The 12354-nt window shown below is 52.2% G+C and overlaps 1 protein-coding gene across 2 annotated transcripts in view; it reads left to right on the top strand.

The window, feature by feature from the left end:
• Sipa1l2 (signal induced proliferation associated 1 like 2) overlaps window positions 1-3677 on the top strand; it is a 183020-nt gene extending 179343 nt beyond the window's left edge. Inside the window, exons 19-22 of one of the 2 annotated variants that reach the window (XM_045149330.1) lie at window positions 370-423; window positions 956-1079; window positions 1865-1946; window positions 2433-3677. In XM_045149330.1, coding sequence (XP_045005265.1) covers window positions 370-423; window positions 956-1079; window positions 1865-1946; window positions 2433-2579 — 407 coding nt within the window. In that variant the 3' untranslated portion in view covers window positions 2580-3677. The remainder of the gene's footprint in view (window positions 1-369; window positions 424-955; window positions 1080-1864; window positions 1947-2432) is intronic. The other variant, XM_045149331.1, reaches the window with a different exon arrangement.
• Window positions 3678-12354: the final 8677 nt, after the last annotated feature.

Genomic DNA, 12354 nt, shown 5'->3' with positions numbered 1-12354 from the left:
GGTCATAGAAGTCAAACCAAAATGGTGCGACTTGTGGCTAAGCCCATGTATGTACGTGTTGTGTTGGCACACAGTGGGAGAGAGAGCACCTGTTCCTCGCGATACACTCCTGCCCTGCCTCTCACCAGGATGCTTCAGACGTGAAATGTATAACCTCACCATGCTGTGACATCCCGAAATACTGCCTCTCCAACCTTCTCCGCTTCCTCACATACAAAGACACGTGCGCACACATTCGCACAAATGCTCGAGAGCACATGCATGCATGTTTACTGCACATAACCCCATCCTCTGAGCCTCAGGACCCCTGAGCTTCTCGAGGTCAGAGAGACCTTCCTATTCATGGGAGACTTCTAAATCTTATTTCAGGTCTTGACTCAGACGAAGAACTGGGGCTTCTCTGTCACCACGCCTCCTACCTAGGTGATTGTCCAAGACCACGGGCTCCTGACACCCCGTAGCTCGTTCTGTTCATTCCATGTATCTGCACGCCTGCATGGGGCCCCACATGCTGAGGGTGGGGTGCTCCTGGGGTGCGGGCCTTGTCTCAGGTCTCGCGGGCTCGGGGAGCTTGCCGTCATCTCTGTTGCACTCACCAGCCGCATCACCAGCTTGTTACTCCAACAAAGCTGCAGCTTTGGCTTTCTTGGGACGAGGAAAGAAGAGAGCAGATTGGCACTAGCAAATCCCAGATCTGCTAGCTGCACCCGTGGATGTGATGTGTGTGCGCGTGTGTGTGCGCGCGTGCACGCGCGTGCCATTGGCCCATGGGGGGCAGCCCGTTTTGAGCTATGTCATTGCCAGCAGCTTGCCTGGGTTTTTGTTTCTTTGTTTTGTTTCACATTCAAGCAGGGCAGTGTGGAGGGACAACAGATTTCATTCAGTTCATCTGTACAAAGTCACCGTGCCTTGTAGCTCTCGCTAACCCTGCTTTCTGTATGTCCCCTGTCCCCAGACCAGAGGGTGGCCTCCTTCTGCACCCTGACAGACCTGCAGCATGGGCAAGAGCTGGAAGGGGCTTCAGAGCTGCCCCTGTGTGTAGACCCTGCCAGCGGCAAGGAGTTCATGGACACACCAGGGTATGTGCACCTCCCTCCTGCTATCCCTGGGTCATGGTCAGCCAGGACTCGCTGGCGCAGGAAGGCCAGTGCGCATGTTACCGTAAGACTGACTCACTTCCTGCCGTGCTGGGTATGACAGTGTTGGGCAGCGGGACCATCCACTGCATGGAACTTAGCTCTGGCCTACCCTTTCTCAGTTTAAATACTGTCTTTTATTTTCTTTTCAACCTGGGTGCCTTACAGAGGCTTAGTCCTTTTCTAAACCACCAAAGTTCACCGAAGTAGCACTTTGAGGAACACTTTCACAGTCTGATAAGCGATTATTCGTCCCCTTGCTGGGGTATACACACATAAAATAATAATTTTATTTTTAAGTTTGTGTGTGTATTTGGGGCGCATGCCTGTATATGCATATTTGTATGAGTTTGAGCACTTGTGTGTCTGAGTGCAAGTCCGTGGTGTGTGCGTGTGCAAGCCCAAGGTCCGTGTCAGCTACTGTTGCTCTCCCCTCCCTTTTTTGTGACAAGGTCTCTCACTGAACCTAGAGCTCACTGATTCTGCTAGACTAGTTATCCAGCAGATCCAAGGACCCTCCCGTCTCCATCTCCTCAGTGCTGTGATGACAGGGTCACACCTCCACACTCAGGATTTTCCACGGATGCTGGAGATCTAAGCTCAGCACTTAACCAACTGAGCCATCTCCTCATCCTACATGAAATAACGTTTTGGTGAAAACTTTACTAACAAAACAAGTGCAATATTTTGGCTTTGTGTCTTATGTCCTGTTTACTTAACCACTTCAGGGAGCGCTCACCCTCCACACTGACAGGGAAAGTCAACCAGCTAGAGCTGGTACTCCGACAACTACAGACAGACCTTCGGAAGGTGAGTCAACCACTGGACAGAGTTCTGTCTCCTTGGCAGCACCTTTTAACTCTGAGGAGTCAGTCAGGGAGACCAGGGATGGAAAATGCCCTAGACAAACACAACAGTCAGAAAGGAAGTTCCCGGCAGGCTGGAATGGCTGCTTCCAAGAATGGGATGAGTGGCCCAAGAGCTTGCAGCATGTGTTAGGTAGTAAGGAAGGCAGCTTGGAAAGCCCTGCGTGGAAGTGGGTCACACCAGCCTGGGACTGTGGTCTGCCTCTTCTGGGTGGGTAGAGGATACCATAATCTCTGATGGACAGACTTTCTGCTTAGCAATGGTTCTGTTGTTCTTTGGGAGCACACATGGAGGGAACCAAGGGGCTGTGGTGGCTTTTGTCCCTCTGTCAGTGATAGAAGTCAGACAGGAATGAGGGGTGCTTATTCCCAGCTCAGTGGAAGCAATGGACCTGTGGCACTGGGGTGATGTTTGTATCTACTCACACAGGAGAAACAGGACAAGGCAGTACTGCAGGCTGAGGTCCAGCATCTGAGGCAGGACAACATGAGGCTGCAGGAGGAGTCACAGACTGCCACAGCTCAGCTCCGCAAGTTTACCGAGTGGTTCTTCAGCACCATCGACAAGAAGACCTGACCAGCCGCCCCCCCACCCTCATGCAGGGACCACAGGGCTGGCCTGCCTGGTGTCCCTCGAAGGTCGCCAACCCGGCTTTTACATGCGCTTTCCACCACCTATAGGTAGATGTCTCACTGTTCGGCTCTGTGTCACACCATTCACCCCAGCAAGACGGGCCTCAACTGCTTTTGGATAGCCACAGCGGAAGATGAATGTAACTCCTGGTAAAGGCAGATGTAGCCGGCTGCTGGCTGAGAGGCTCACCAGACAGTGCTCTGGCCTGGGCTTCCCTGGGGAGGAGTATAGGTGGTACTTTGTCAAGCAGGTGACTCACAGAGATGTTAAGCCAGTGTCCCATAGCCAGGGTATAGTAATGTAAAATAAACATGGAGGCAAATAACCAGACATATACTTTAACGTTAAAGGTGCTCTATTTTTTTGGATGTACAGTAGTTTTATTTCCACAGCCACATTATCATAGCAATAAGAAGGGAGGCACAGTAAGTAGTTGGCAAGCTTTGTCAGGGCTGAAAGCACTGATGTGTTTAACACTAGTTCGAATGCTGTTACTATAGAGACTTATTTATTTGCAGGAACAAATGGTGCCTGATATTAACAGTGTTCTGATTTTTGTTTGAAGAAAATAGTCTGCCTTGTAATCAGCTTGACCTTCGACCTGTCAGTAGTCACTTCAGCGCTTAGGCTCACTTCTGTACAGTTGCTCCGCTGATAAGAGTCGATTTGCTTTACCTGCTAGGGCTCCCCAGAGGCTGTGAGCCAGTGGGATCACGTGTACAATGTCAGATTTGTTTATCTTTGTACAGAAGCTCCGATGGATTGTCTTGTATTTAACACCCTTATTTAAGCTTATTTAACCTTAAGTTGTTAATTTTATGAGATGTGGTTTCACCCACACTAGCTGCAGTGAGGGAGGGCGATGGCAGTGAACGCAGTGCTGACCGCACTCGCCCCGGGTGGATGGAAGAGGTGGGCGGACGAAGGCCTGGACGCTGCTAGTCACACGTCATCTGTATTGCTTTACCATTTCTAACTGTTACATTTGAGATGAACATACATTTTGCTTTTCTAATAAATGTTTAAAAGAAGTCCACACAAGCAACAGCGTCGGGTGTTGTAGACTGTGTGCGCTCTCTGAACTCACTTCAGGTCATAAGATCCTGATTAAGTAGGTTTCACTGCTTTTTGGAGAACCCCCATCTGATTAAGAGTGCCAGACGCTGAAGGGAGAAGGGCAGTGCGCTGCCGCCGTTTAGATAGATGGCCTGACTCAGAAGAGAAAGGGAAGAGAAAGGGAAGAGAAAGGGCGTATGGGCTTCCCACGTGCCGAACAGGGCACATGGTAAACAGGTTGGGCTTTGGGAGCCAGACCACACGGGTGCAGACGTGAGGGACAAGGCCAGAGCCACGGCATGGCGTCTGGGAAGGTGGCACCGGTGGCCTGTGCCCTGCGCACGTTACCTGCCCTTGTGGTTGATTAACCTCCATCAACTGTTTGGATAATCAAGAGCCTGCAAGTCAAAATTAGAAATAAGCTTTTATTTGTGAGTGTGTATATATACGTTTGTGTGTGTGTGTATGTGTACGTATGTGTATGCGAATGCAGACTCCCGAAAAAAAAGGCCACTTATGACAGTGTGCTCAAGCACAATTTGGGCTCTTAGGAACTTGTGCCCCATGACCACCATAACAGATCATATTCCCAGTACTGGAACTCGGAATCCCACATGTTCTTTCTCACTACCCCTCTTTCTCAGCCTACCCCGCCTCATATCACCCTATATCAGTTACTTTCTCATTTGCTTGAACAACCTAGGAAAGGGAAGGGTTTATTTTGGCCTGTCACTGAGGAGGGTAGACCCCATCATGACAGAAATAGCAAGGCAGAAGCAGGGAGCTGATGGCCGCCTCCTCACATCAGCAGGCAGGAAGCAGAGGGTGGACAGGCCACGGGGCCTTCCTCAAGCATGACACCACTTCCTGCACCACCAGCTGAGGGCCATGTGTTCAAGGGAGCCTATAAATCCTGTCTCAAAAAAAGAGAAAGGAAGGAAGGAGAGTCTGGAGAGATGGCTCAGCAGTTAAAGATGCTTGCATGCAAAGCCAGAAGGCCTGGGTTTGATGCCCCACGTACCCACATAAAATAAAATGCACAAAGTAGCACATGTTTGGAGTTCATTTGCAGTGGCCCTACGCCCTGGTGTGTCCATTCTCATTCTGTCTCTCTCCCTTTCTGCTTGAAAGTAAATAAATAAAACCATTTAAAATAACATGATGGGGCTAGGAATATGCCTCAGTGATTAAAGGTGCTCGCTTGCAAATCTTGACAGGCAAGTTCAAGTCCCAATACCCATGTAAAGCCAGGTGTACAGAGTGCCATTTGTATCTGGAATCCATCTGCAGTGGCAGGAGGCCCTGGTGCACCCATTCTCTCTCTCCTCTTTCAAGTAAACAAATTAAAATACATTATATTTTAAATTGAGACTAGTAGAAGGACCCCAAAAGTCAACTTCTGGCTTCTACATGCACGAGCACACCATACAGGCACCCACATACATACAAACATGCATACACACATACATACACATGCAAAAAATAAAAACCACCCTCGAGTTTTGTGCCCCAGTGCACCAAGACTGCAGGCAAATGCTTCCCTCGGACACTCAAAGGGCTGTCTGCGCAGCACTACCGAGGTCATCCAGCCAGGCCGGCGGCCGCGAAGCAGCGAGCGTGTGCTGGGGCGCGGGGAGCGGCCTGCCATGAGTGGCCTCGGCAGCAACCAGCACCCTTGGAATCATGCTGGGCTTTGGTTAAGTCCAGGTACTAGTTCCTGTCTATTTGCTGTGTTCAAACATCTGCCGAAAAGCACCTTAAGGGAGGAAGGGGTTGCTGGGGCTTATGTTATGCCCAGTTCTCGGCATCCCTAGTGGCCACCAAGGAGAACCAAACATGTATGCAAGGGCAAGGAGCTTTAATTCAGGCTTAAGCTCAGTCTCTTGACTTCACCAACGCAGTGGATCCGTACAAGAGCCTCGAGTAGCGGGAGGGGAGGGTTTTTATAGGGATTTGAACATAGAAGAAGGGGATGGGTACATGATTGGTTGATTTAAACAGTGTACTCTTCTGGTTGGCTTAGGATTTTGGCAGGCAAAGTTGGCGGGCTGGAACTAGGGGAATTGAGCTCATCCATGACTACAGGAATGTCTCATGACCTCAGGATTGTATGGCATAATGTATGGCATAACCGGTTTAACTGTTAAGCCTACCCTTATGGCAAGGTCGGCGGGCTGGAGCTAGGGGAATTGAACATTATGACTTCAAGAATGTATGGCATGATCAGTTTCCAGTATCCGTTAAGCCCATCCTTACCAGAAGATTAAAAAAAAAAAAAAACTTAGATCTTGCTGGGAAACAGAAACAGGCCTACTGAGGACTCTGAAGCCTGTCATGGCGTCCATCTGGTTCCTGAGTCCTTCAGCTTACAGTCCTCTCTGCGGGAAGGCATGGGCAGGAGCAGCTGAGCAGCCTCTGCCTTCAGTCAGAAGGCAAAGAATGGACGGAAAGTGGGGTCAGGCTATCAAACCTCGAGGTCCACCCCTTGACCCACTTTCTCCAGCAAGGCTCCACTTCCTGAGGGCTCCACAACCTTCTCGAACAGCACCAGTGGCAGGGAACCAAGCGTTCAAATACATGCACCTAGGAGTACATTTCACATCCAAACAATAATTGTCAGGAGGCCCAAGGCACCACCCAGCATCCCTGGTAGGTACAACATGCCTGGAACACCTCAGTGCCTCAGCCCCTGCCCTGCCTGGGTTATACGGGACCAGGTGGGGTGAGGGCAAATGGGATCTGGGAGGAGGGAAGGGCAGGCTTAGTGACCCATCTCCCTCGGCACCTAGAAAGCCAGAGCATCTTCCACAACCAGCTGTGGGGAGGCACTCCACAATCTAGGAGTTGCAGGCCTCAGAACCATGCTAAAGGCAGCAGTTAGCTGAGCCATGTCCTCCATTTCTCCGCAGGTTTCTGATGTCAAGCCCTCTAGGGCGGCCCTGGGCCTTTGCATCCGGCCAGCCTCCAGCTTTCTGTGGTGCATGGCTGTGTTGTCCAGAACCACGCAGCTCCTCACTGTCCCCTGAAAGCACCACCCCCTCTGGTTATCCCACCAGGGGCACCTCACTGTCATGTCCTTACTTGACACCTGGTCCATCCCCACTTCTACCATCCTCCTCCCCACAACCTCACTTTCACTCTTTAGTAGCTGCCCAGGGATTGGGGAAATAGTTGAGTGAGGACCTGAGTTTGATCCCCAAACCCCACATACAAGATGGGCACAGGGAGGGGCTGCAAGGGGACCCTGGGTGCTCACAAGTCAGCCAGTCCAGCCTAATTAGTGAGCTCTAAGCAGTGAGAGACGCTGGCTCAACAAGAGGTGGACAGCATTCCAGAGGATGTCACTTAAGATTGTCCTCCGTCCTCCACAAGCATGTGTGTGAGTGCACACACACAGAAACACACACACACACACAGAGAAGCATCATGTTTAGGTAAGACCTTGCAAGTGAACTTTGTCCCTTCCCAGACACGATGAGTCACAAACCCTCTGGTGTGACTTCCATCTCTAATGAACCAAAAGGCCACCCTGCCCTGCCCAATCTCCTGAAAATCAGTCAATTCATCCACTCAACAGACCCTCACTGAGTACTTACTCCCCACTTGTCCATGGCCAGCTCCCTACCTGACACATGGTGCTTAGTTCACATTGTTGGCACCAGAAGCTGAGAATTGGGGTGCCCATAACCAGTGTGCTGGCACCCGTTTATTTCAGCAGCAAGGCTAGGAAGACACTGGGACGAAGAAACGATATGCCCTCCACAACCACAAGACCACCCCCCCCCCCGCCCGGCTCTGTGCCAAGCTGCCTGGGCCCACAACAGGACACTAATCTTCAGGAGCTGCGTGGCCTTGGATGAGCATCGCTGTGCCTCAGTTTCCCCATGTACAAATATGGTTGATGATAGTACATACTTCTAAGCGCACCTGTGAGGAGCGAGGGCACACACAGGACACAGGCACCTTCACAAAGCACCCGTCATTGCACAGCAGCTGCTAATACCACCCGACACCCTGCTGGACCAGGTGCTCCTGTGCAGCCTCACCACACTGTCCTGGTCACTAAAACTGCCAAGCACACAGTAGGAGCTCACCAAAGGTCCACCAACCACATGGGGACCTGGTGCTCCAATCTGAGTCGCCCCCAAGGGCCAGGTGTGGAAGCATGGTGCTGTCGGGAGGCCGTAGAGCCCTTGGGAGGTGAAGCCTCATGAGAGACCTTTGGGTCACTGGAGGCATGTCCTTGAAGGGGGTCATGGGATCCCAGCCCCTTCCCCTTTCTCTTTGGCTTTCTGACTGATGACAGGAACAGCCCTGGTTGACCACAGGCTCGCACCACAGTGTGCTGCCTCCTCCCAATCTTGGACTGGAGCCTTCAGAACTTCCAGCCAAAGGCAGCCTTGCTCCGCAAGTTTTCACTTCGGCAGGAAGCTGCCCGGTGCACTCGGCCCGCGCACTGCCCGCTTGTGCTTTTACAGGCCGGTTTCTCCGGCTGGCATGTGAGCTGCTCCTCCGCGTCCCTATTCGAAGGTTTCCTCGGCACCCCACCACCAAGTAGCAGGTTCTTGGGGATGCTGGGTGTTTTGGAAAAGGAGTTAGGCAGTTGGCGCCCCACTCAGGCCCCAGAATGTATGTGGTGTCCCAGCCAGGACACTTGAGGCCACATTAGTTCAGTTCTCTTTGCTGACAGCTTTCACTATTGCCTACTCAAGGGGACAAGTGGCGTAGCTGGAGGACGAAAACGGCGCTGTCGGAGGAGCCTTCAATAATGCAATGGCTCCGTGCCGGGCCTCCCTCTGCAGCTTCCATGCCACTAGGCAAATGCGATGGGACGTGTCAGCTGGTGTCCCTGCAGAGCAGCGGAGCCCCAGCTGGGTCTAGAGCCAGGGGGGAGCGGCCCAGTAACTGAGCCCAGTGAGGCAGTCCTCAAGGTTCACAGCCACTGGGTCCTTGCCTGAGCACACAAGTGTTCATGTGTGCCTGTGTGTCTACATGTGTGTTTGTGTGTGTGCGGTACATACATGTGCATGGGTGTGGAGGCAGTCAATGCATCTGTATGTGTGTATGTGGGTGCTGTGGTGTGCATGAATGTCGCTATTATGTGCATGTGTGTTTACATAGTGTGCTCATGTGCATACCTGTTTGCTCACACATGTGCTTGTGTGTGTATAGAAATTGTCTAGAAAGCAGGTTCAGGAGTTTATACAATTAAAGTTTTCATGGCCAGGCAGGGGGGTGCATATCTTTAACCCCAGCACTTGTGCGGCCAAGTGTCACCGGAAACTTTTCCTGTGGGGAGATGCAGACACAGGTCTTCACCCCAAATAGGGGTCAGATGGCAAACCAAAGTATGATTACACCAATACCAGTTTGGTGAACCAGTGAGTTTACTAGAGGGAGGGGGGAGAGAGATATCACTTACAGAGCATAAAGAAGGGTTACTTACAGGAACGTGGGGCCCCCAAGACGACCACTTTGATGGAGATTCCTTTGTCCAAATTACTCACTGGGTGCTCCTCCATCAGCCTCAGGATGAGAGCTTACTTACAGAGCAGGGGGGCCCCCCCGAGCAGCCACACCACGAGGTCTCCTTCCACCCTGGCAACGACTTCCCCGTGGCCACTTCTAGAAGCTCCTTGACCCTGTCCAGGAGTGTGAGACCCCAGAGCAGGACCACAGTGGGGACCTCTATATCGAGATTACCCCCCACCGCACCCCAACACACGCTGTGGATGCTCCTCCCTCAGCCTCAGGGTGAGGGCTGACTTACAGAGCATGGAGACTCCAGAGATACCACCTGGGTGGAGCTCATTGATCCCTGATCTTTTGACCTCTATGTAGTCCATTTCCTCCTGAGGCCACAGGACCTTGTGGACTATTGTATACAGCCAGGACAGGGGACACCTGAATCTCAGGTGGGGATCTGATGACCCTCCCACACCTCTTTTCATGAGTTGACCCAGTTGCTTTTGATAATAGTTGTTTACACATTTCAATGCAAAAGAAATTTGCCACACAACACTGAGGCAGGAGAATCACCTTGAGTTCAAGAGCAACATGAAGCTACAGAGTGAGTACCAGGTCAGCCTAGCCTAGAGTGAGACTCTGCTGCAAAGAAAAGAAAAGAAAGTTTTCATCGCAGGGCATGATGGCTCACGCCTGTAATCTCAACCCTCGGAAGGCTGAGGGAGGGGGATTGCTCTAAATTTAGACCAGCCTGAGCTACATAGTAAATACTAAGCTGGCCTGGGCTAAAAAGTGAGGTCCTGCCTCAGACCCTCCCCTCAAATATTTTTTTAAAATATATTTATTTATTTACTTATTTGAGAGAGAGAAAGAGGCAGAGAGAGAGAAGGAGAGAAAGAGAATGGGCACGCCAGGGCCTCCAGCCACTGCAAACGAACTCCAGATGCACGTGCCCCCTGTGCATCTGGCTTACGTGGGTCCTGGGGAGTCGAACCAGGATCCTTTGGCTTTGCAGGCAAATGCCTTAACTACTAAGCCATCTCTCCAGCCCTCAAATATTCTTTTTAAATTCCAGATTCACTAAAAACCTAATCCAAGTGGCTCCTTCCCTTCACAACCATTCCCTTCCAGGTCTTGCTCCTCTGCCTGGAGACAAAAGCCTCTCCTGGCCCCGGGGGATGACGGAACAGTGCCAAGTCCAAGAATGGGTACAACCTTTTAAAGTCAGCGGTTACGGTTACCGAAACCAGGCAGTCTCTGAACTCCTGGCCCTCACCCCAAAGCACCCCAGCCCCCAGGAGACCTAAGGTCCCCAGAGGAACTCCAGCCAGTCACAGGAGCGAGCACTGATTGCAGTGACCTTCCCCTATGCGGACTGGCTCAGCTCGCCCCACCCCCACCCCAACCTTGACTGCCTCCAGCCCTTCCCAGCGCTCATTCCCAGGCTTGTGGGCTGACTTGCCAGTCCAAGGTCACAGAGCTCTGAGGGGTCATGAGAATGGCACTGGGGAAGAGGCGGAGGAGGCTGAGGAGCTGGCCACAAGGCCACGCCACTTAGCAACTGCAGTCTGGGGCTCCATGAAGTGTCTTGACAATAGGCTGAAAGTTCCTTACAGTTTATTCTGCGAGCTAAGGTCCTGGCTCCCATTTCTTTCTCAGCTGCCTTCCCCAACCCATAAATGGGACCAGTTTGTTCTGCATCCCAGCTCCGTGGGTAAGCAATCAAGTCATGGGAAATGCCTCACAGAATAGCCGCTGAAGAAATGCAGGCCCCGGCTGGGGGGAGGTGCTGGCAGTGTCCAGGCGGGCTGCCTTCTGGGGAGCCCACTGGAGTCCCTGGGGTGACGACAGAAGACGCTAAGGCAGCCCGCTGTTCCCCTGAGCAACAAGAAGATACGAATCCTGTTAACTTGATCCTCTTAGACATTGCAAACTGTCTAACAGTTCCAGACAAGTGCTCGTGACTCAAGACGTCGCTCAAGTCACAGCAGCAAAAGATCCTCAGAGAGGCCTTGAGGCCCCTAGTGTGATCCCCTCCTGCTGGCAAGCTAGCTGTGCAAGGACAGCATGATGGGGGTGATCAGAAGAAGGATTAGCCTGGCATGCGTCTTCCCTCCATTGGTCAGCACAGGCAGACAGCGGTCTCATGCCCACCACACGTACTCCAGACTGGCAACATTGGGCGTGTGAACCCCACTTCTGCACCTAGCCAGAGACCCAGGAACCCATCTTTGCCATTGGCAAGGAAGCAGGGGGACTGCCTGTTTTCACTTGAGGGCGATGGACCCTTAGTACTGGGCTTAATTGCCAGCGCACTCCATCCTGAATCGGCCTGTGTCTCACCAATTGTACCATCTCCACAGTACATTCTCCTTTGCAGAAATCTTTGTCGTTGTTGTTATTGCTGTTTTTTGGGGCATTGTCTCATGTAACCCAAGCTGGCCTCCAACTTGCTATGTAGCTGAGGACGGCCTTGTTCTCTTATCCCCCTGCATCTGCCCTCTGAGCTACGTTACAGGCACGCATCACTGTGCCCCACGGGACGAGGTGCTCTCAGGATTGAATGCAGGGCTTCATGCGTGCTAGGCAAGTACTGCCCACTGAGCTAAAATCATGCTACAACCTGTGGGACTATGATGCCAACCCTCAATATAGGATGGACACATGGCCACAATATTCTCCTCACCCTCTGATGACCTTGCCTGGCTCAGTCTTGCCCTCTGGCTTTGGACTGACCTTGGCTGTTGGTTCTGGCCTTGCTGGGTTGCGGTGTGCGTCCACATCTCTGGATGGGCACCAGTGCCTGCTCCGATGCTTCCCATGGAGTCTCTGAGTTGTAGAAAAGTTCATTCTGTCCACTCTGCTGTGTCTTTCCTGGGGCAGCCTTGTGTAAGTGCGTCTGGCCCAAGGCCCCGGGTAGTAACAGCAGCTTGCTACTGTAGAGGGTCCTCATCTCATGAGATCAGCAACAGTGTCGTGGGGTCCTGGGGTACCCGGCCCCAAGTGAGGGCTCCCCAAGAATGGACATTACAGCCGTGGGTGCGGTGATCCCCACCCACAGGCCCCTCCTTGACCCCTCCCTGGGTGCGCGTTCTTTCCTCAGTCTCTTGCTGGAGGTGTGACACATTTCTGATCGGGCTGCTCACCTTTCCTTGGCCTGGGCCTCAGGAATATGACAGTGCCGGGGTAAGGGGGC

The sequence above is a fragment of the Jaculus jaculus genome, chromosome 5 (assembly GCF_020740685.1).
Source record: "Jaculus jaculus isolate mJacJac1 chromosome 5, mJacJac1.mat.Y.cur, whole genome shotgun sequence".
Lineage (NCBI taxonomy): Eukaryota > Metazoa > Chordata > Mammalia > Rodentia > Dipodidae > Jaculus > Jaculus jaculus.
This window is presented reverse-complemented; position numbering and strand designations above follow the sequence as displayed.